At 44.9% G+C, this 22,215-nt stretch overlaps 1 protein-coding gene across 2 annotated transcripts in view; it reads right to left on the bottom strand.

Moving 5' to 3' along the window:
* The window catches only part of DPYSL3 (dihydropyrimidinase like 3), a 117,235-nt gene that overhangs the window by 45,161 nt on the left and 49,859 nt on the right, over positions 1-22,215 (bottom strand). Inside the window, exon 1 of one of the 2 annotated variants that reach the window (XM_061151662.1) lies at positions 20,862-21,086. The exons of the other annotated variant lie outside the window; for it this stretch is intronic. Within the exon in view, the coding sequence (XP_061007645.1) occupies positions 20,862-20,900 (39 nt within the window). The 5' untranslated portion in view covers positions 20,901-21,086. Of the gene's footprint in view, positions 1-20,861; positions 21,087-22,215 lie in introns of those variants that run through there. 2 annotated transcript variants of the gene reach the window in all.

The following is a 22,215-nucleotide window of genomic DNA, read 5'->3' on the forward strand; positions in this document are numbered from 1 at the left end:
ACCAGAACATCAAAGCCAGCTGTGTGCATTAATTCCCCCTACAACTCCACGTTCACCATTTTGAAGACATGGTTATCAAAGGGCCAGACAAGTGATGTGGCTGCCTGGGTCAGACTGGAGTGGTGGAATGAACTGTGGATGGCATCTTAATCCCAGCCCCCGATAACGCTCTCCCAATCTTGAACAGGGTCCCAGACATGGATAAGCACAAGTGGAAAACCTGGCCAGGAACCAGAGGACGACAAGGGGAGGGATGACCCAGCAATGAACAGAAGGAGCCACAAAGTCATTCTACCCTCAAGCAGGAAGGTCAGCTGGGCTTTTGAAGCCCAAACCTCAGTCCCCACTGTGCTATTTTCAAGGCACTGGACAGATCCTGGTACAAACTGTACTGTTATTTATTTAATATTATCCTGAAATAAATGTATTTTAAAAGTAAACACTGTCTCACTCCCATAAATTCTAAGCTGGTGTCACTTACCAAAAATAGACAGTAAACCTAGGAATGAACACAATAAAAACCTCATGAAATTTGGGCTACATTCTGCCGTCCTCAAAAGGATTCTGGAGGATGAGCTTCAGATCTGCTACCTCTGTTAAAAGGTAGATTACCCAGGGTTGGGTGGTAGGCCAGGTGTTCAAGACAAATCGACACTATCTGAAGACTTTTTCCTTCATCTGCTCAGAAGGTTAGGAAAAGAATTAGAAAGGAGACAAAATTTCTCTCTATGTAGTTCAATGTTACTGAATGCCCTCTTTTTCAGAATCACCTAAAATGATGTAATATAACTGCAGGACCACCATCCCTGCTCTTGAAACAAGGACCTACATGGGTCAGCATGGGTTGGTCTGTCAGAAGGAAGAGCAGCGCCGGAAGTGGAGTCACAAGGCTGTCCCAGATACTGGGCAGCAGAGCAGGAGGAGGAGGGTACTGGTATTAGGGAGGCTCGCTGGGTCAAAAGGGTAGGGAGGAGGAGGGAGAGGGGCAGGGTGGAGTAAATCTAGAGTGAGACCAAGCATGCTTCATCAGATAATAGGATGTGCCAAATGTGGGCACAAGAAAAAAATGTGGTACATCCTTAGCTGGGCTTAGGGGAGAGGAAAATGGAAAGGCTGCCGTCTGGATGGAAACCAGCCCTAATCGCAGTTCTCAGAGCCATCCAGAACTGCAGCAGTGACCAAGGGGGTCTGGAAGCCAAAGCTGTGTTGGCATCTCTGCTACTGACTCACTGTGTGATTTTAGGCAAGTGACTCAGTGGATCCATCTCTGGGCCTCAGCGTCTCTGGCTGACTGAAAGGCCCGTTTGTATATTTGTAAAATACAGGTAACTGCCTGCCTCCCAGGGCTACTGTGAGAATTAAATATGATGATGTAGTGCTGGGCACTTATAGAAAAGGCTTCATGAGTGGCAGGCATTACAAATATTTCTACTAATTTCTCTATTGTGCTACCACCTCTGTTTTATTGCTCTGATTATGGACGTGTCCAATTAAAGGCAAATCTAAACTGCAGTACAAATGTAAGGTTGCTACTACTGTTAGGTATAAAGCACCTGAGAAACACACTGCGTTGTTCAGGACAAGTGTAAAGTAGAACAGGGACTGACAAAAAGTCAATGGTTTAGAGACTTAATTCCTGGCCAACTCTGCTCTGGATTTATATGAGAGTTTTGTGTTTTGTTTGTTATTTGGGTTTTTTCTGTTTTGTTTGTGTGGCATTGTTCTTTGAGGCCTCAAATCCACAAGCTATGGAGGAAAGCTCCATATCCATAGTCAGACTGGGAAACTGGGGTCCAGCTACGTTCAAACAGCAGACTGTGTCCCCTTAGCCCAACAGCCTGTGAGAGAGCCAAATGCCTCATTCATCAGGGAGGAGGGCCTGAAATTTCAACCAGGCCTTGATTCTAGGGATAAGCAGTTTTAATAATTCATTCCTGAAATGTACACTTGTGTGACTACTGGCTGTGAAGACGTTACGTTAGATGTACGGAAGGGCAATTCTGATCAGAGCTGGGGAACAGTAATTTGTAACCAGTATTTACTGGAAAGTTCCAACATGCCAGAAACTCTTACAAGCTTTATGTACATTTTGTTCAATTACTCCTCCATGAAATGAATTATCTGTTGATGAAGACAAGGCATCTTGGGGCAGGGGGAGGAAAGGCGTAGGGTCTGGTGTCACATAACCAGTCACTATGAGCACCAAATGTATCAATGCAAGAAATGCATTTCAGGGGAAAACTGTAGAAATGGGTGGGGCCCCTGATACTTCATATCCTAGAAGAGGGAGATGCAAACGATGACTGGCTCTGGGTTTCACCTTTATCCCATGGGTCCTGCTGGGGAGCTCAGGAAGGAGTTTGAGAAAATGAGTGAAATACAACCCCAGAGATTAAAAGAAAAACTGACAGAATGAACAGGCTGGAGATAAAGGAAGGAACTAGTTAGAAAGTAATAGCAAATGACAAGGGGGAGAAAAAGGAAGAAGAAAGAATCTTTATTGCTCAGGATGCCAGGACACAGAAGGAAGACTCAGAGTGGATTCTTAAAGAGCATTTAACAAAGGGATTATTTAACAAAGCATGGGCAGGATTCAGGGAGATTAGATGGATGGGCAGCCCCCAGGGCCCACCAACAGCAGGGAGTCACACCATCCCCAGGCCCAACGAGGCCAGAGGAGTGATCACCAGAGTCAAAGTGGGGGCAGATATACCGAGAGGGCGCTGCCAGGAGACGTGACCTGCAGCAGGGCACACCGCCACTCCGCAGTAACCCAGCAGCACGGAATCAGGGGGAAATACCCTGGCTTCATTGTCCACCCTCTCTCAACAGCGAGTGGCACACGTGAACTAAATCCAACCCGGAGCCCAAGGGCAAAGGACCTACTGATGCAGCCTAGACTGGTCCAGGGCAGGGAGCAAGACAGAAAATCCTGGAGAGTGCAACTGGAGAGGCAGGCAGAACACACCCAGTCCAGTCCCTGGACAGCCAGCCGTGGCACACGATTTAATAAACTGAACACAGCCACACTGGATTATGACGCAGATACTTTTAAACAGGTTAAACTTAATCCTGAACTGAAGAAATATCTAACATAAGTACATTTCAAATGTGTAAAATACGATACTGTTCTTGCAAAAGCAAACAAATATACTACATGTAAATACGTTTATTACGTTTCTATGTGAGCAGCAGAAGGGTCTGGAGGGATGCATATCAAATCATCGACATTAGGAATGGCAAGAGACAGGGGGTCAAAGGGCGGAGGTAGAGAAACTTTTTTTCTTTTCTCTTTTTCCTCTATTTATACATTATTTCACTAGTTTCCCAATGCATATGTCATTTTATAACTTTCAAAAGTGATTTAATACAGAAAATTATAAAAAGGAAAAGAGAACAAGGAGTTTGCTGTGCTCCAGGTGACAGGAAGAGTATGGATTAGAACACATACGGTACACTTTGGAGTAAAGCTGGAATCTGCTTAGCAAGGAAGGGTAATAGAAAGTGATGTGCCACTATTTACAGTAGCCAGGAAGCAACCTAAATGCCCATCGACAGATAAATGGATGAAGAAGATGTGGTGTATATATACATACATATATATATATATATATATACATTTGCAACAACATGGATGGACCGAGAGACTGTCATACTAAGTGAAGTAAAGGCAGAGAAAGACAATACCATATGATATCACTCATATGTGGAATCTAAAAAAATGACATAAGTGAACTTATTTACAAAACAGATACAGACTCACAGACATAGAGAACAAGTTTATTGTTACCAAAGGAGAAAGGGGTGGGGGAGAGATAACTTAGAAGTTGGGGACTAGCAGATACAAACTACTATATATATAATAGATAAACAACAGATCTTAATGTACAACACAGGGAACTATACTCAATATCTTGTAATAAACTATAATGGAAAATAATCTGAAAAATAATATATATGTATGTGTGTGTATATATATATGCGGGTGTGTCTGAATCACTTTGCTGACACCTGCAACTAACATAACATTGTAAATTAACTATAATTTGATAGACAGACAAACAAATAGGAAGTGATGTGCCAAGGGTGAATGGCATGTCAAGGCAGGTTGGTCAGAAAGAGCCCATTAATAAAAATGGAGAATTGAAAGGAGAGTCATGAAGTCGGGGTGCAAGAGCATGAAGAATAATTTTGAGGTGCTGTCAGTCACACACCAAATAGGGAGGAAAAAGGACCTGAGATTTAAGAGACTGGTCAGAAGCTGATGGCTGGAGTTAACTCCACACTGAGATGGCCATACCAATGGGAATGAAGGATAGTCCAGGCTCCTGAAATGGGAGTCAGGACCTGGATTCTGGCCCCAGCTCTGTGACTCTGAGCAAAGCACTTGGCCTCTTGGGGCTGGTGTCTGCTGAATGGGACCCACTTCCCTCTTTTAGGAGCACTTCTTTCTCCACTTTGATCACTGGGGCCTGGCAGCCGGCTTTGACTGGGTCTTTGGACTGACAGGGAAGCCTAGTGAATCCCTACCCTATTGCTTCTCAGAAACAAAAAACTCTTTCAGTAAAGCTGAAAGCCAGCCAAAATGCAATCCAAGAGGAGCAATCATGCTTGGCCCTTGGAATGTGTAAGCAGCACCTGCAAATGACAGGCCATTGTTTCCCATCTATTTGTGGAGGCTATGGGGATTCTCCTCCGAGTCTGACCCTGTACTTCTAAAACTGGTGGGGGCTGCCTGGCGATTGCATTTGCAAGCACACAACCAGTGGCTTCTGCAGCTTCCTCACCCTGGCCCGTGGCAGATGTGTCAAGAAGGTACAGCTACCGTGTTGTAGCTCACACCACGCTGCCGTGGAAAGGGCCCTCGGAGAGAGAGAGTGGGAGGGAGGAACTGTTTCAAAGAGCCGAAATGCTCCCAGTTTGCTCTGTCGTGAAGTCCAGGTGGCGAGTCAGTGCCAGGGCAGCTCAAAATGAGAAGAGCTTTGGAGTCACAGCCCTGGCTGTAAAACGAGGGGAATGACATCTGCCCCAAAGGACTAGGGTCAGCAGTCTAGCCCAAATCCCAGTGCATGGTAGGTGCTCAAGAAATGCATGTTTCTTTAAAAGATGGACTCAGATCTTCTCAGGTCAATGTCTCTCAGCTGGATGACTACCCCCTCTTATCTTGATCTTTGAAAAGTAGCCTGACTTTCCACCTCTTTTTAGTTAACATGTATGTCTTAACTACCTTCCTATCAGAACCCAAACACACTTCCCTAAGAAGTATGGGAAACAAAGGGGATGAGGCACTTTCTCTTTTTTTCTGGCTCTTTCTTGACACAAGACGACGACAATGGTGATGACTGACTCTCTGGGTCGTGCCTTCTGACTGCCTAGGAACCTGTAAACCCACAGCTCTGCTTTCATTTGATGAATAGGTGGTTAAGCACTATTTTTGACTCTTTGACTATTTTTGAAGCCCCAAACTTCTCCAAGTTCTATTGACAGAGAAAACTGCAGACACTCTTGAGAACAAAGACTTCAAGAGATCAGGCAGACCTTGAATGAAAGGAAACTTTGAAATAAATACAATCAAGGCACCACTTGAAAAATGACCAGAACTCGAAAATGAGATGAGTAAGCAGTTAATCCTATAAGAAAAGGATTCTTCACTTTCAAGGTAGATCCAAGGCTTACCCAAAAGGTACCTCCTGGAATATACTCAAGACTGCTTTCTATTTGGAAACGCCATGCTGACATTACAGGAACTGATTCTCTGTGCCTGGGGGCCCACCGACTTCACCCTTACCTGTGAAGCCATGAGTTACAAGCTTCTCTTCCCAGTGGTCACTAGCTCACATTCTGGGATTCTAACATCAGAGAACCGCCTTCTTTGGAATAGTTCCACACTAGTCCATTCTTTTATGACATGTCTCTGGCTCAGGAATGTTTCCAGAAGTGCCTGGGCTGCTGAAGTTTACAGTTGCAGGTATCTTCTGCATACTAGAGTAAGATGTACATTGTGACAGGTATTAAATTGTGTCTAAAAAATAGCACGGGTTACAACTTTTGTGAGTCTTTACAAGTATCTCAGAAGCAGCAGGTTTTCATCTATGTGTTAGGACTTGTGTCCATTATCCCAAGTCTTTTCATCTTTCATTGATCATTTCATTCACTTGAGATGAGACCATGAGACAGATAGTTTAGCTGTCTCTTTTTTTTAATTTTTAATTTTTTAATTGAAGTATAATTGATTCAAAATATTGAGTTAGTTTTGGGCATACAGCATAAGTGATTCACTTTGCCACACAGCAGAAAACAATACAATGTAACATGCAACTATATACCAATAAAATTTTTTTTGAAGATGCAGTACATTTACTCAATGGAATATTATTCAGCCTTAAAGGAATGAAATATTGTCATTTGCAGCAACATGGATGGACCTAGAAAATATTATGCTTAGTGAAATAAGTCAGAGAAAGATAAATATTAGATGATATCACTTATAGAACCTAAAAAATAATACAAATGCATCTATATAAAAATAGAAACAGATTCACAGACATAGTTGTCTTCTGATAACCCTGTTTCCTGGACACCTGTCCTCCCCAGACTGCTTACTGAGGAAAAGCACATGAGTTTAAGGTAAAGGAGCAGTGTGCCTTTTCATTCATTCATTTATTTATCCATTCATTCCTTCGTGTAATGTTTGTAAAGGCCTCCTATTCACAGTACTAAGGACACACGAGTGACCAAAATTAAATCCCTGACATGACAACTGTAGCAGTTGAAACAGCAAAGATTAAGTCAGCTACTAACTAAGTAGTGTAATTTCAACAGTGATAAGTGACATTTAGAAAGGTGAGGGGGTGGTGGAGGCTTGGAATGGTCTGAGACTGCTTCTTACTAGGTTTTCAAGAAAAGGCACATCTAAGAAGCTGTCTGCGGAACTGAGCTTCACAAATACTCCTAGAAAAGACTACTCCCCTCTCCAAGGGTGCAGAGAGTGCAGGAGCTCTGAGCTGCACACGTTAGGTGAGAGAGAGAGAGAGAGAGAGAGAGAAGGGAGGATGGCTGATGCCAAGACCCTGGAGCAGGGAAAAGGTAGGGGCCAGGCCACGTGAAACCTTGAGCGCCGTTGTCTGGGTGCTATTCCAAGTGCAACAGAGTTTGTTTTGGCTATGTTGGGTCTTCACTGCATTACGTGGGTTTAGTTGCCCTGAGGCACAGGGGATCTTAATTCCCTGACCAGGAATCAAACCCATGTCCCCTGCACTGGAAGTCAAGTTCTTCACCACTGGACCACCAGGGAAGTCTCCGAAACAAATTTTTGACCTGGGGAGTGACTTGATCTGATTTACAGTTTAAAGGATCACTTCGCTCATGCATGAAGAAATGACCCGATGGCTAGCAACGCGGGGACACTGAGACCAGTGGAGGGTCCTGCAGTAAGGTGATGGAAGCTCTAGCAAGGTGGTGGTGGCAGGGATGAAAAAACGGGGAAAAGTGGCTGGATTCAGAGTCTCTTCGAAAGATAGAGCCCAATAAGTTACACAGTGGGTATATTGCTGGACCGGGCCTTATCCCCAGGATCTGCTGTAAGCAAAGCCCAGACACCTCTCAACTTGCTTATATCATCTTACTGATAAAGTCCATGTAAGTTTGAAAGTGTTAGTCGCTCATGTCCAACCGTCTGCGACCCCATGGACTATAGCCTGCCAGCCAGGCTCCTCTATCCGTGGGATTCTCCAGGCAAGAATACTGGAGTGGGTTGTCATTCCCTTCTCCAGGGGGTCTTCTCAGTCAGGGATCAAACCCAGGTCTCCCACATTGCAGACAGATTCTTAACCCATGTGATTTACCAGGGGGACATGAAAGTAAGTTTAACCCATATGTTTAAGAACGATAGACCACACTACCTTAAAACAGGGAGGACACTGCTGCAAGAGAGTTGTCAACGTTCAGTAGTTAAAGCACCTTCTATTTCCCATATCCTAACAAGTGATTTTACCAGCAGCTCAAGTTCATTTGATTTTTAGGTTGATTACACATTTATCAGGTCTCTTTTCAGCAATAAGACCTGGCAGACCAGAGGTTAAGACTCCACACTTCCACTGCAGGGGATGCGGGTTTGATTCCTGGCTGGGGAGCTAGGACCCTAAGTGCCATACCAAAATCAGTAAGTAAATAATAAAAATAAAATAAAAAAAAAATATGCAGTGGTAAAATTCTGGCACAGACTGTTTCCATGCCTCCTCGTGTTATAGATGTATGTATGGGTCTGGTTTCCTGCCTTAGCAAACGTGACCCAGCATGGGTAACTGATTCTCTTCTGATGGGTCAGATTTCTTTAGGGCCTAGGGTCCATCACTGTGAACATGAATTTTTCATTGTGTGGAGAATGTGGTTTCATTTTGACATGTGAACCCACGGGGAAGAGTGCAGTGATACTCAAATATGTTATCTTAAAATTTCCCTGATCTCCATTTTTATCCTAAAATCAATGGCCAAATATTTCCTGATCAATCAGTCAAGTGGATTCCAGCTGACTGAAATTTTTCCCTTCCTATCTTTAAACAACTTCCTAACAATGGTTACTAAATAGCTCAGGTCAACTTCAGTATAATGGATGAAGGATTTAAAGTCAGGCAAGGAGATAAATTTGGACGAAACTTCACCAGTTAGTTAATAAATACATACCTTTAGATAAGTTAAATGTCTGAGCCTCAGTTTCCTCATCTATAAGGTGGAGCTAGTAGTAACTATACTTTAGGTATGTTATAGCATGAAACGAGATGCTGTATATAAAATTGTGATTGAAAATCAAGTTAGTACAGACTTTGGCATGGCATTATTTCTTTAAAATACTAATTACCTGGGTTTCCCTTTCCTGTTCACTATGAGCTTTACAAATCTGAAATTTTGAATTTTTTTTTTGAAATTTTGTATTTTAAATGTCATTGTTCTTACCTTCCCTCCATATTAGTTTGCTGCTGCCACGACAAACTGCCACAGACTGGTTGCCTTAAACAATACACATTTATTTTCTCACAGTTCTGCAGGCTCCAAGTCCAACGTCAAGGTGTCAGGAGAGTTAGTTCCTTCTGAGGCCACCCTCCTTGGCTTGCCCAGTTTCTCCTCCCTGTGTCCTTCTCTGGGTGTCCATGTCCTAATCTGTTCTTGTAAGACACCCATCACACCAGATCAGAGCCCACTCTGACGAATTCATTTCACTTAACTATTCTTTTAAAGACCCTATCTCCAAACACAGTTACATTTTGAGGTACTAGGGGGTAAGAACTTAAACACATGAATTTCAAGTGGATACAAATCTGCTCATAACACACCCTTCACACTTTACCCCTGAAAAAAAATTGTGAGATAAGCACTGAACCAGAGCAAAGGAAATGAGTCCTTTGCCTCATGTTTTCAAAAACTATATCTCTGCATGACCTCTGGCAAGTTATCGTCCCTCTTTAGTCCACATTTTCTCAATCCTTAAAATAAGAGGGTTGGAATGATGCATCTCTTATTTCTCTTCCTGGCCTTTACCAAGCAAAGTTAAGTTGATTTCTCACAGCAAAGAATCTGAGATAGAGCATGCAATGAAATAACTGGAATGACAACACAACAAAACAAAAACATACCTTCTTTGTGGAATAAACCTAGGATGGATTTTTCTAGAAGCAGAAGAGGATTACATCAACTGTTCTAAAATGTTTTAGGTTGCTTCGAGCCCTTTCTAAGGCCATAATTTAAACCAACTTAGTTGGATAAACCAGAAACTCCACTCTGAATTTATCAATCTCCCCAAACAAAGTAATCGCATCAAGATATGGGACACAGATTGGCTTGGGGGGAAAAGAGAGTATAATTTCAAGTAAAGTTCTCCTTGAAAGAATTAAGGGGGGAAATTTTTAAAAAACAAACACACATATACACAGAAAATGTAAAATTAAAACCAGCTTCCAAGCTTATAGGTTAAGCCATTAAGGAGGAGGGGAAAGGCAAACAGGCATATTTCCTCTCCAGCTGCGTAGCTTTCGGTCCTGAGACACGGTATATCTCTACAGATGTCAGCAGCCTCAGCAAGGCAGGGAGGTAAGCACGGGTGGTGGTGAAGGAACAAACATGTGCTCATGGGGAGAGCGGGAGAAAACAGAGAGGGACAGCAGAGTTTTCCCCCTGAAAAAAGCAAAACTGCTGGATCAAGTAGAGTGACGACAAGACTATAAGACTAACATCAAAGATACTGGGACTCAAGTCAGAATCTAACACAAGCTGAGCAACTGTGGGCAAGGTACCCAACTTAGCATGGGGTAACTTTCAACTTCAGCTAAAAAACAGCAACTGAAAACACAACCCATTTCATTTTTTGCTGCTGAATACAAGGTCTCAGAAATAATAGAAAATTCAAACAAAACGGAATTGACTGAAGCACTGAGAATGATATGTAGGTATTTGAAATTGTTATGTAAAAACAGAGTTGCCATGTGATCAAGCAATCCCATTCTCAGGCATATATTTGAACAAAACTAATTCAATAAGATACACGCACCCCCAATGTTCAAAGCAGCACTAATCACAATAACCAAGACATGGAAGCAACCTAAATGTCCGCTGGCAGATGAATGGATATGGAAGATGTGGTACATACATACAACGAAATACTACTCATCCATACAAACAGTGAAATTATGCCATCTGCAGCACCATGGATGGACTTAAGAGATTACCATATTAAGTGAAGTAAGTCAGAAGAAGACAAATACAATATGCTTATATGTGGAATCTAAAATATGACACAAACGAACCTATTTACAAACAGGAACAGACTCACAGACATAGAGAACAGACTTGTGGCTAACACAGCGGACAGGGAGGGGAAGTGGGGGGAAGGAGAGATTAGGAGTTTGGGATTAGCAGATGCAAACTACTATATATAGGATGGATTAACAACAAGGTCCTACTGTACAGTGCAGGGAATTATATTCAGCAACCAGTGATCAACTATATCGGAAAAGAATACAAAAAGAATATATATATATATATACACACACATATATGTATAACTGAATCACTTTCCTGTACGGCAGAAATTAACACATTAACACATTATAACTCAACTATACTTCGATTTTAAAAAAGAATAAAATTATGGTGTGAAAGAATATTTAAAACACAGAAAGATGTCATGTCATAATACATTGTAGAATGAAAAGTAGTACATAAAATAGGATGAATAAGATGCCGTGCTATTTTAATAAACAGTATATACAGTATAAAGAAAACACTTTAAATGGGTATACTCTATAATTTCACTTATTTTTATCGTCTTCATTTTTTTTTTGGTAAAGCTTTCTATGAACATCATGGTTTTTTGTTTTTTTTTTCATAATTGGGGGAAAAAACCTACTCGTTTTGTAAAATTTCAGTGTCCTACAGTAAACCAGAGAGTAGAAAAAGCTCTAATTCAGTCTCAAATTGAGGTTTTAGTTTCCTCACCTGGAAGGGGAGACTAGACTGAAAAATTTTCTTAGGATCTTCTGATTCCCTGAGTTTTACAGAGCCCCACTAAGTCAACACTTTAGCGGGCTCTTGCTTAGGATTTATTAAAGAAGCTGGGGAGGCGGGGGGCAGCGGCATGGGACACAGAAGGAGAAAGAGGCATTCAAGTCCACGTGAAGAAGAGCCCCCTCATGGGTATCCTTTGCTAATTCAATGCACAACAGCCCTGAGTGCTGAGCGTGGTGGGCACCTCCCTGGAAAGCCGGCTGTGTTTAAGCACAACCGTGAGGAGCTGCTCCTAACAAGCCTGGAAGCCAGGCTGCTCCGAGGGAAGGCTGGGGAGCTTACGGAACCAGTCAGGGCTCCGGCGTCCAAACCCACACAGAGAAGGGGACCCACTGTGCTTCCGATCTCTCATAACCTGCCCCTCAGGAAGGAGGTGTGGAGAAGGACTTACCCACGCCTGCAGTAACTCACTCCGATTTGGACAGATGTGTCATGACCCCATAGGCACAAGAAGATAAAAGAAGGCAGAATTTAAGGCAGCGCTGTAGAATGGGGTTGAGAATGTGGTTCTGAAGTCAGTAGGAATTTTGGTTCCACCACTGAAAGGCTTCTGTGATCTTAGGCCAATTGCCTGACCTCTCGAAGTTTCCTCAACAATAAAATGGGAAGACCTTGTTGGAAAGCCATCTACCTAACTGAGTGGTTTTGAGGATTGCCTGAGATAAGGAATAAAAAGCACTTAATACAGAATATGGTGACATTGGTTTTCTCACTAAGGTATGTCCGACCCTTGCTATCCCATGGACATTTCCCAGGCAAGAATACTGGAGCGGGTTGCGGGTTGCCTTTTCATTCTCCAGATTTTCCCAACCCAGGGATCCAATCCGTGGCACCTACATAAGAGGCAGAGTCTACCACTGAGCCACCAGGGAAGCCATAATACAGGATAAATAAAAAAAAAAAAATAATTCTTATTATTGTCAGATGCTCCTGTGACAAGCATCACATTGCCAGGCAGAGATGATCATCGGCAAAATATTCATTCAAAAGAGGAAAAGGTATTATCATACCTGATTAACTATATATGACACATCTTTATACACATGGTACTTCAAATGCAGTATTTTAGATTATATGAATATACTTTAATTCTCCCCTTCTACCTTCCCTTATAGATGCTCCCCTTTAAAGGATCTAATGATTATAGTTACACTTAGATCATTGGGACTATCGATTGCATGACTTACAGCCAGAGATAAGCTCAGGAAAATGTGTTTTAGCTGTCCCCACCCCTCAAACCAAAAATGAATTTTAGAATAAAAGCTAATAACAGAAATATAAGGAAGTGAAAAGGGACTTCCCTGGTGGTCCAGTGGTTAAGGATCCACCTTCCAATGCAAAGGTTGCAGATTCAATCCCTGGTTACTGAACTAAGATCCTACATGCCTCAGGGCAACTAAGCCCACAAACCACAACTAGAGAGAAGCCCGTGCACTGCAACAAAAAAGATCTCTAATGCAACAAAGATCCCACGTGCCGATGCAGCCAATAGATAAATAAAAGTTAATATTCTACAAAGTTGTCAGTGAAAGAGAAGATGATGTAGAAGCACAAATGTACACATGTTCTGATCATCTGCTCACTTGACATTATTCCTGCAAAGTAAATGTTAAATAAATGCACCCATTCATTCAGTAAATGTTGACAGAGGGCTTAAAATGCGCCAGCCAAAGGAAAAGTGATAGAAATTCAGTGACAATGAAACTAAAACCCACCCCTACCTGAAGGAGCATCCACGACATTATTTGGCCGTTGGGCGGGAGGCTATTTCCATTGGACGGGAGCCACCGCATTTCAGATACTGGCAGGAGCAAGTGAAAAGAGCTTGCAGAGCATCTATAGACTCGGAGCTGTTCCCCGTTGGCTTGCTTGTTTATCTGACCAGTCTAGTTTTGGGGCAACTGGCGCCTTTGTGCCTTTATCAATGGCAGCCTTATCCAGAAGAGACACCAGACATGCCAGCAAATGAATCATGGCATCATTTTAATAATACTCACTGGAATGAATACTAAAGATCTGCTAAGGAAAGGACCTATCAGTCATCGTCATTCCATTGCTCTCTTGCACAGAGTCTATTAACCAAGTTCCCTCCCTGAATGAGAAACAGGCTAAGGTTTTAAGGAGAAAAAGCAACCAAAGACCCTTCTATCCAACACAGACGTTGGCTGCTCCCACTAAATTTAAGCCAACGACTACTGCCCTCATTCACTTTCTCGCTGCTTTCTCTTCCCTTCCGGGGAGGGATCAGAGCTCCTCTCTTCCAATTTAGAACACAGCATAGACGGCTGACCATAATCTCAGGAGAAAACAGAAGACGAAATAAAGGCTCACAGGGTCATTGGCACTGGCAGGGACTCAAGGACCATCTAGTTCGATGCCCTCATCTGACTGATGCGGAGTCTGAGAGGGATAGTAAGGTTCTCCCAGAGTCACAGAGAAGTCAGAGGTAAGGGCAGCCTGAACCACAAAGTGCCAACACTCCATCAGGGGCTTCCTGCCTTTTCCTGCGTCATCAAACAAGAGGGTTCCTCTGCTCTACCCACCAGAGGAACCCCTCTCTTAAAATCTCATTTTATCTTTGAAAGCTCACTTCCCAGCCCTTCCACAGAAAAAAAGACTAACTTAGCCAAGAGAACTGTGCCCTTGAATTCCAGATGTCCCCTACGTTCCCGGACCATTCCTAGGCAGAGCTCCCCATCTGGCTTAGAGTGCTGGGCGTGTGCTGCGTTCCTGGGCCCTGCTGAAGGAGAACAGAGAGCCTGGCGCCTTCTGTGTCTGGGAAGAGGACAGGGACAAAGATTGCGAAGGAACCTTGGGCCCAGATCTGTACTTACGCAAGATGGGTTCCACCCGACACTCACACATGCTCCTGGGGGGAAGCCAGAAGCTAACTCAGACAGCGGGCAGAGCAATGCACGAGTCACTACTGGGGGACTCAGCTGTTCCAACGGTGATAGGAGAGCTCTTGGCCTGACCATCCCAGCCCTGCCACTGTGTGAACACTGGCCCCACTAGTGAGCTAACAGGTGTGGCTAGCTGGTGGCAAGGCCGTGGGGACAGTCATCTGTGAATCCGGAATTACTGCTCTCCTGCCTGTGAACTGACTCATCCCTGTAGGGATCAATCCCAGATTCTTGCTTTCGTGGCTGTGTGACTTTGGTCAAGTTACTTCATCTCTCAGAGCCTCTATCCAGAACACAGAATGATGGTTACCCATTGGAGCTAGAGGAGCTGCTGCGAGTCAAATGAGATAATCCATGTCGCTTGTGCTAAGGCTCTCAATAAGTGGTAATGATAAATATATAATAGCTCCACTAGGCTTAGTCCAAGCAGTAAGTCCCCTATAATCTAGTTAACAGGAGAAATGTTCCCCCAGAGAAGTAGTTTTGGTACCAGACACCATGTACAGCCTAGGGTCAAAGAAGAGGCCAAGTTGAAGGGCTCATTCTGGTCTACCAAACTATCTTTTGGTGTATTACATATGTATCATCATCTATTTCACAATGAATATATACAAAATAGACACATACTGAATTTGATGAAAGGGGGATTTCACAGTAGAAGAGTCTGAAAACAGAGGAACCTCTTTCTCTGGGTTGTCCAGGGTCATTCTCATTTATTTCCCTCTAGCTACAGAAAATGTGAGAAAAGGTAAACAGCACTGACTTGAGGAGGGAGTGACCAGGGAGAGGCCAGTCCTTCCATTAGCATTTGTCCCTAGAGGGGATGGCATATTTACGTTTACATTACATTATTTATATTTACATTTCCACTTCTTTTCTGATTACAAGCAGTGATTTAATCAAAGAGAGGCACATTTATCTCCTAGGGAGACATTCCTACTGTTGTAAGCATTTTGCAATTTTTTTCAAATATAATAAGCAGACAAACAGTTCTAGGAAATATGTCAATGGGTAAAGAAGAGAGCGCCCTTTAGGACATGAAGACTTTTTTCAGTTCCTTCTCAACTCTCCTATTTTTTCCCTAATTAAGGAGAAAGGACAGAGAAAAAGCCATTCAACTGGGAGTTGTGAAGAAATTGCTAGAAAGGGTATCCATAACCTGTGTCAGTGTAGGCTAGAAGCCGATTAGGACTGAAAGCAATACAGTTCATCCTAAATAAGGAAAATGCCCTTTCTTTAGGTTAACAGAGAATCTCTGTATCAAAGTCCAAAGGCAGTCTAATAGCCTCGAGTAGCTTGTCAGAAATGAAAGGTAAGCATATTTCTGAGAAACACCATAACATAACTAAACCAGAACACACACTTTGTTTCAAACATTGTGCTGATTTTCGTTTGTTTTTGAAAATGTTTATTGAAACACTGATTCCTAAAGTAGTCTCTTAATAAGCTAGACCTTTGTCAATCTTCCTTTCTTTTTTTTTTTTTCCCTTGCTGGTTATCTGTATACTTTATTTTTATTTATTTATTTATTTTTTAATTAGTTGGAGGCTAATTACTTCACAACATTTCAGTGGGTTTTGTCATACAATCTTCCTTTCTTAATTTCCCCATTCCAAAGTAGTTAAGACTTTAAAATAAATGTTTCCCAGCTTGAATACATCTGGGGTTCAGAGACTATTGTCCACAGTCACTCCTTCATCTGAGCCTTTCAATAGCCCAGTGAGATAAGAAGATAGGATTTTTATTTGTAAACTGACAGTTCAACTACATAGACTTGAATCCTCAGAAAATCTATTTCTCCAGAATTCCCCAAAGTGCCCAGCTGGCTCAGTCACAGCTGCTCATAGTCAGAGCTCTCTTTATCCACCTGAGGCATTTCACTAGTGTTTGAGCAAGAAGAATATCCTGGCTGCGAGTCACCACAAACCTGTCCAAAAAATAAAGTAACACATGAACAACCCAGGCAGGGCTTGATTTTCACGATCAGATATTTAAGATGCTTCCCATTTCTAAGTCTTTGATATTTTTCCTGTCTTTTCTCTGCAACTTCCCTTCCAATACACCTTACACGGATCAAGCTTGTTTTGGGTGACATCTCTTCTTTTGGTCTCCCAAACTCTTGTCCTGCATCTCCTAATATTTGCATCTCCTAGTAATCCAAAGTGACACTTCCTGAAGCAAGAGGCAGAAACAGATCCAGGGATGGGGTTTCACTGGCCTCTTCCCCAGGTTGCAGTCTAGCCTAAGGCCCCCAGCTCAAGCACTGCAGAGATCTGGGTGTTCCTCCAGTTCACAAAGCTCCATCACTTCCCCTCCCAAATAAAAAATTCCCATGACACTCACAATGACACCTTTCAAATGAGATCACAGGGCCCTGACTACACACCCTAGAGGTCAAACCTTCCAGGTCATGCTCCAGACAGACAGAGTATGTAGCTTCCAGCAATTTTCAAACGTCACACACATACACCCCAATCTCCAATGCAGCAGAAATGCATTAGCTGCAAGGTCGTATTTACAGAAATCCAGTTAGCATTTGCAAAAAGGCACTTCTCGGTGATTTGTCTCCTAGAGGGAGTTCTGGAGCTCTTAATCCACATCTTTCAAAATTCCCACTGCAGGTGCCTTTGTGAGGCAGGCAGTTGAGGCTGTGAGGTCAGAGGAGACCTGTGTTTGATTTCCAGCATTGCCTCCTATCCTCTGTGTGTGACTCTGGAAAACTGACTTCCTCTCTCTAGGTCTCAATCTCCTTAACTGAAAAGTGGGTTTTTGCAGAGACCCCGATAAAAGAATACCTGGAAAGCACTGGAACTTTAGCATTAGATCTCCACCCACTCTCACTGCCAGCTTCAAGTTGTAGCCTCTCTCAGAAGAAAACAGAGTGTAACTAGCAAACTTTCTACCTGTAGAGTCGAGACGGTCAGCTACCATCCCTCAAGTTTACATTTATTCAATGTAAAAAATAAGAGAGACCATGTTATAGGATCTAAACCATTTGCCCCATTGTCACCTTCTCAGAATGATGGTCAGGGTGGAGCCACCAAGACCAGTGGGGCAGTGAGGCACTTTGATTTCAGTCAGGTGTGGAGGTTTGAGTCCTGCCCAGAATACTTGTTATATCTCTGATCCTGGGCAGAGAAAAAAAAAAAAATCTATACAACAGAGATAACGATAGTACCTCTCAGACAGTGTTGATTTGAGGGATTAAATGAAACAATGCATGTAAGGTACAAAATCTGAAACCAAAGAAACACTCAGTCGGTATGAGCTGTTCTTGGTAGGAGCAATTTTTAATTCATGTATTGATTTAACCGATTCTCATTAGGCATCTGTATGCCAGGAACTGTGTGAGACAGACAGAGGTGGATGACAATACCAGGTCCCTGCTCCGACTGGCGGGACCACCCAAACTGCTGTCTCTGACATTTAGAAGCAAGGGCTAGTGTTGGGATAAGTACATGCAGGTCACGCAGGAGGGTGACCTGAGAAGAACAATGAGATCTGGGGCTGGTGCTACTCCCAGGGAAAGCTCCAGCCAATTATACCAGAGACAGAGAAATAACCCCTTCCAGGAAACCGATAAACACAGGGTAGTAGCAATGCTTTCCTCTCAGGAGGGTAGCAAGAAGGAAGGAAAAACCGAAAACAAGCAAACAGACAAAACCTGCCTATGTCTCCCAAACTGTGGCAGAGGGTGGTGCCTGTGATAACAGAGGTGCCCGGCAAGGAAGACTGCCCCCATCAGCCTCAGATTACAGGGACATTTTAGCTACTGGGTGGGGCAGTCTGCACAGAAAGGAATACAGAGGATAGGAAATTAAGTCAAATTCCGCAATCTTACCATTTAAAATTTGGACTAGAGGTGACAGCAGGGGATATATGTTATATTTAGATCTTTAATCATATTTTCTGTGAATATATAGACCTAAGTCCATATTTTTATGTTTTTACCTATACCTAGTTAGCCTCTGGTAGTATGTCGATAACTATACTCTTCTTTGGACAGGCAAGAGTACAAGAATTACAACATTTTCTTCTAAAATAGAATCCGTGTTCTAAGAAATACAAACACAAAGCATGAGAAAAACCGACAAATGGATTCCTTCCCCCAAAGATCAAAAGCCCCCTCCTGCCTTGCCCTTTTGCCTCTCCCCACCCCACATCCCTCTCAACAATGAATGCAAGGCAGACTGGCTCGAAGAAATTCACAACCGCCGTCTATTGCCGTTCAGTTGCCGTAGGCACAGCCCGGGTTTCGCCGTGGAGGCTGCTATGCAGCGCCACGCCCCACGCGCAGAGAAAGGATGGAAGCCACGCTGAAAATGAAGGATGCGCCCCAGGGAAGATCACCCAAGCGGGAACAAAAGGGAGCCCCCTGCAAACCGGGCCCTGGGATTGGGGCACCAACACATTTACAGGGGCTTGTAAGGCTATTACCCTACGGGCTAAACGTCCGTATCTTTCCTTAAAGGTGGTTTAAGTGATACCTAGACAAATGGGCGTGGCCCTCAATACCAGGGCACAGGCTGAATCTAATTAGAACCACTGAGGTCAGACTGGGAAGGAAAAAATAATCTGTTCTCCGCTTATCCCGAACAGAAACAGCAAGTGCACACTGGATACACAGCAAGTGGCATATTTACAGCCTAGCTGTCACATGAGAGCAGTGGTTCATCTCTCCAGAGTTAGGGAAATAAGTAGAAAAATTGTGCTTTTGTCCCAATCAGTTTTAAAAAAAAGTATCACCACAGTTTTTTGCAAAGCCAATTGGCACCGAGAAAATACTGTGAATTATTAGAAAAGACTATGTTTTTATAATAATGTGAAATCAACGCTATCAGGCAGTGGTCAAGGAGGATGGGTTTAAGCCCAGTGCCTCTACGTGGGGACAGAATCCCCACCCATCCCAACCCTATCCCCGGAGAGTGTTCCTCCCCTGGGACCGGGTGGACAGCAGGTAGGGGTGTGGCGCATGTGTGTTCAGTGAAGCCCAGGTGGAAAAGGTAGGATACTGCAAGAGAAATAAACCACCTGACAATAAAGTGCCAAAAAAGCAACAAGAGCTTCCTCCTGCCTGCAGAGGGGAAGGTCCTGGACAGCAATCAGGTTGTTCCAAGCCTAACGGGAACAAGTGCAAACAGACTCGTGCCCACAGCAAAACCTAGTGGATGGGGCAGATGAACTGCAGAAGCAGGTACATCACTGCCCTAGGGCAGCTGCAGAGCCTCCCAGGGGCCAGCTCATCACTTCCTTTGTTTGTCGTGCAAAGATGGAGTAGCCACACGTTCCCCTACTACACACCACACACACACACACACACACACACACACACACACACACACACACACACACCTCATTCGCTACAGACAAAGCACAACCGCTCAACTAACAAATGTCAGTGGGTTTTCTGTTGCTTTTGTCTTGCCCTTTTAAAAACTGTCCATTCCAGCCTGTCGTGCGTCCTTTCCAGGGGTGGGGGTGGGGGTCATTTCAGCGCATTCTGGAGAAATCCCAGACCCAGGCGCGGTATTTTTGCCGTGAGAGCAGCTTGCCGGACGCCAGCGAAAATGAGGCTTCCCTACCTGGTAATGGCACATCCCCGCTCCACCCCGCCCTAGGGGCTCGCCCAGCGCGTCTGACACCCGCGGGCTGCAGGGCTCGGCTCTGCACACAATGGCAGTTGGACGCGGCGTGCACAGAGCGCCTGCCACCGCAAACTAAAATGTGCTCTAAAAACTCAGCCTTTTCTTGGGGTGAAGGGGAGAAATTACAGGGAAAAATGCAAATGCATCAAGAGCCAAAAAAAGTTGGTTATTCTCACTACAGCCACGTTAGCTGTCCAGTCCCGAGTATGACGCACCGAGATATGAACTGGTGTTAATACAAGCAAGCCGTGGCCAAGGTGAGGACGGATGGTCAGGCACCCCATCAAAGCCTCGGGGCTGGAGCTCAGAGAGGGGCGCGGTCGAGCTACCCAAAACCTCTGGGGAAAGGTGTCATTTCTCCATGCATGCTCCACCCCGCCAAAAAGGAACCTTCTACAAAAAAAATCACCTGGGGCAACTCACAGGGACGACCCCGGTGGCGCGGGGGTCGACGGAGGGCCTGTTATTCGGGAACTACCGAGCGGTGGGCAAGGAAGATAAACAACCCAAAGTTCTCCACGCCACTGTCACTATTTGGGTTTCCTCTTTGTTTGGTTTTCCCCAAACCCCAGGGTCGCTCCGTCTGGGTGGCGCCCCGCCGCGCCGGCTGGACTGACCGCCACTCTCCACCCCCTCGGACCCCGGGTCCCGGTCCCTCCCTGGGGACTGGCCCGGGGACGCCGGCGGGATCCAAGCCCCTGCAGAGCAGCCGGGAGCGAGCCAGCGAGCGAGCGAGCCGGAGTGGTGTCCGACTCACCGTGATGCGCGGGATGTTCTTCTTGCCTTGGTAGGACATGGTGGCGCGGCGGTGGCTGCAGCAGCTGCCTGCCTCCCTCCTCCTTCTGCTCCTGCTCGCCCGCGCCTTCCTCAGCGCACAGCGCCCCGAGATCAGGTGGAGCGAATGGTGCGCTGGCCGCGGCCGCCGCCTCCTCTCGCCTCCGCCCCCCTCCCGGTCTCCCGCGGCGGCTGCCAGAGACAATAGTAAATCTCCCTGGTCCCCCTTTTCACCCCCGACCTCCCTCCCGCTCCACACACACACACACACACACACACACATACACACACACACACACACACACACACACACACACACCCTCCTCACTCGCGTTCACGCCCGGGCTTTTTCTTTTTTTTTCTTTTGCGGTACCAGCTGGGACCCCGTGAGACAAGAATGGCTGATCCGCGACTCCTCCCTCTTCTCTCTTATCCCTATTGATTTTCCTCTTTGCATCTGCCTCACCCACTTTTTCTTTTTCTTCCTTTTTTTTTTTCTTCTGGTGACTTGCGAGTGCAGCAGTCAGCCTGCTCCACCGCCACCAGGGGGCGCGAGGGACTGTTCGGGGCGGGGATACTGCAGTCCCCAGTGTCGGCAGAGAAGCACCCGCGTCGCCCGCTCGTCCCCGCGGGCCAAGCCCACGCCTCCGACCTGACTCGGATCCGATTTCCCACCTTCCCCACCCTCGTTTCAGAAAGGAGACGGCTCCGCGCTTCTCTTCGGGCACCCGCTCTCCTCCGCCACCCTGCGGGCTGAATGCGGCAGCCGCCGCCTTTGTTACCACGGAGGCCGGGCGCCGCCTCTGCTGGTCACCGAGTGTATAAACAGCCGGCGCGATCCCCTTAGAAAGCCGAGAACCGCGCCGACTGCGCGCAGCCTGGCCAGCCGCTGCTATCCCGAGACCATGAAAATGGGGATCAAAAAATGCGAAGTAACCCTCACTCTCGGAGGGTTGCGAGGGGACTCCGTGTCGGCTACCATCAGCCGTTCTCTGTATTGTAAACATAATTCTCGAAATAATGTGCCTTAAAGGAATCCCACTGTCTGGCTCTCAGAATCGATGAAACAGCAGTAACGCTGCTCCGTGAGCAAGAAGCAGAAAACACCTGTAGTGAGAAGGCAAAAGCCCTGGCGAGTTACTGCGCAGCCGTGGTTTTTGTGAGCGGTCCGATGTGTGCTGGTCACAATCCCGAGTTTACTTTAGGCAGGGCTGAGAGACAAAGGTAAGTGTGCTATTAGAAGCAAAAGACACGTCCTTTCGGTGCTGGAATATATTCTTATTTTGCTATGTGCTTCAATTAAACGGCCAAGGAAGGCATGTTTGGAGGAAACAGGC

This window comes from Dama dama, chromosome 9 (assembly GCF_033118175.1).
Source record: "Dama dama isolate Ldn47 chromosome 9, ASM3311817v1, whole genome shotgun sequence".
In the NCBI taxonomy this organism is placed as follows: domain Eukaryota; kingdom Metazoa; phylum Chordata; class Mammalia; order Artiodactyla; family Cervidae; genus Dama; species Dama dama.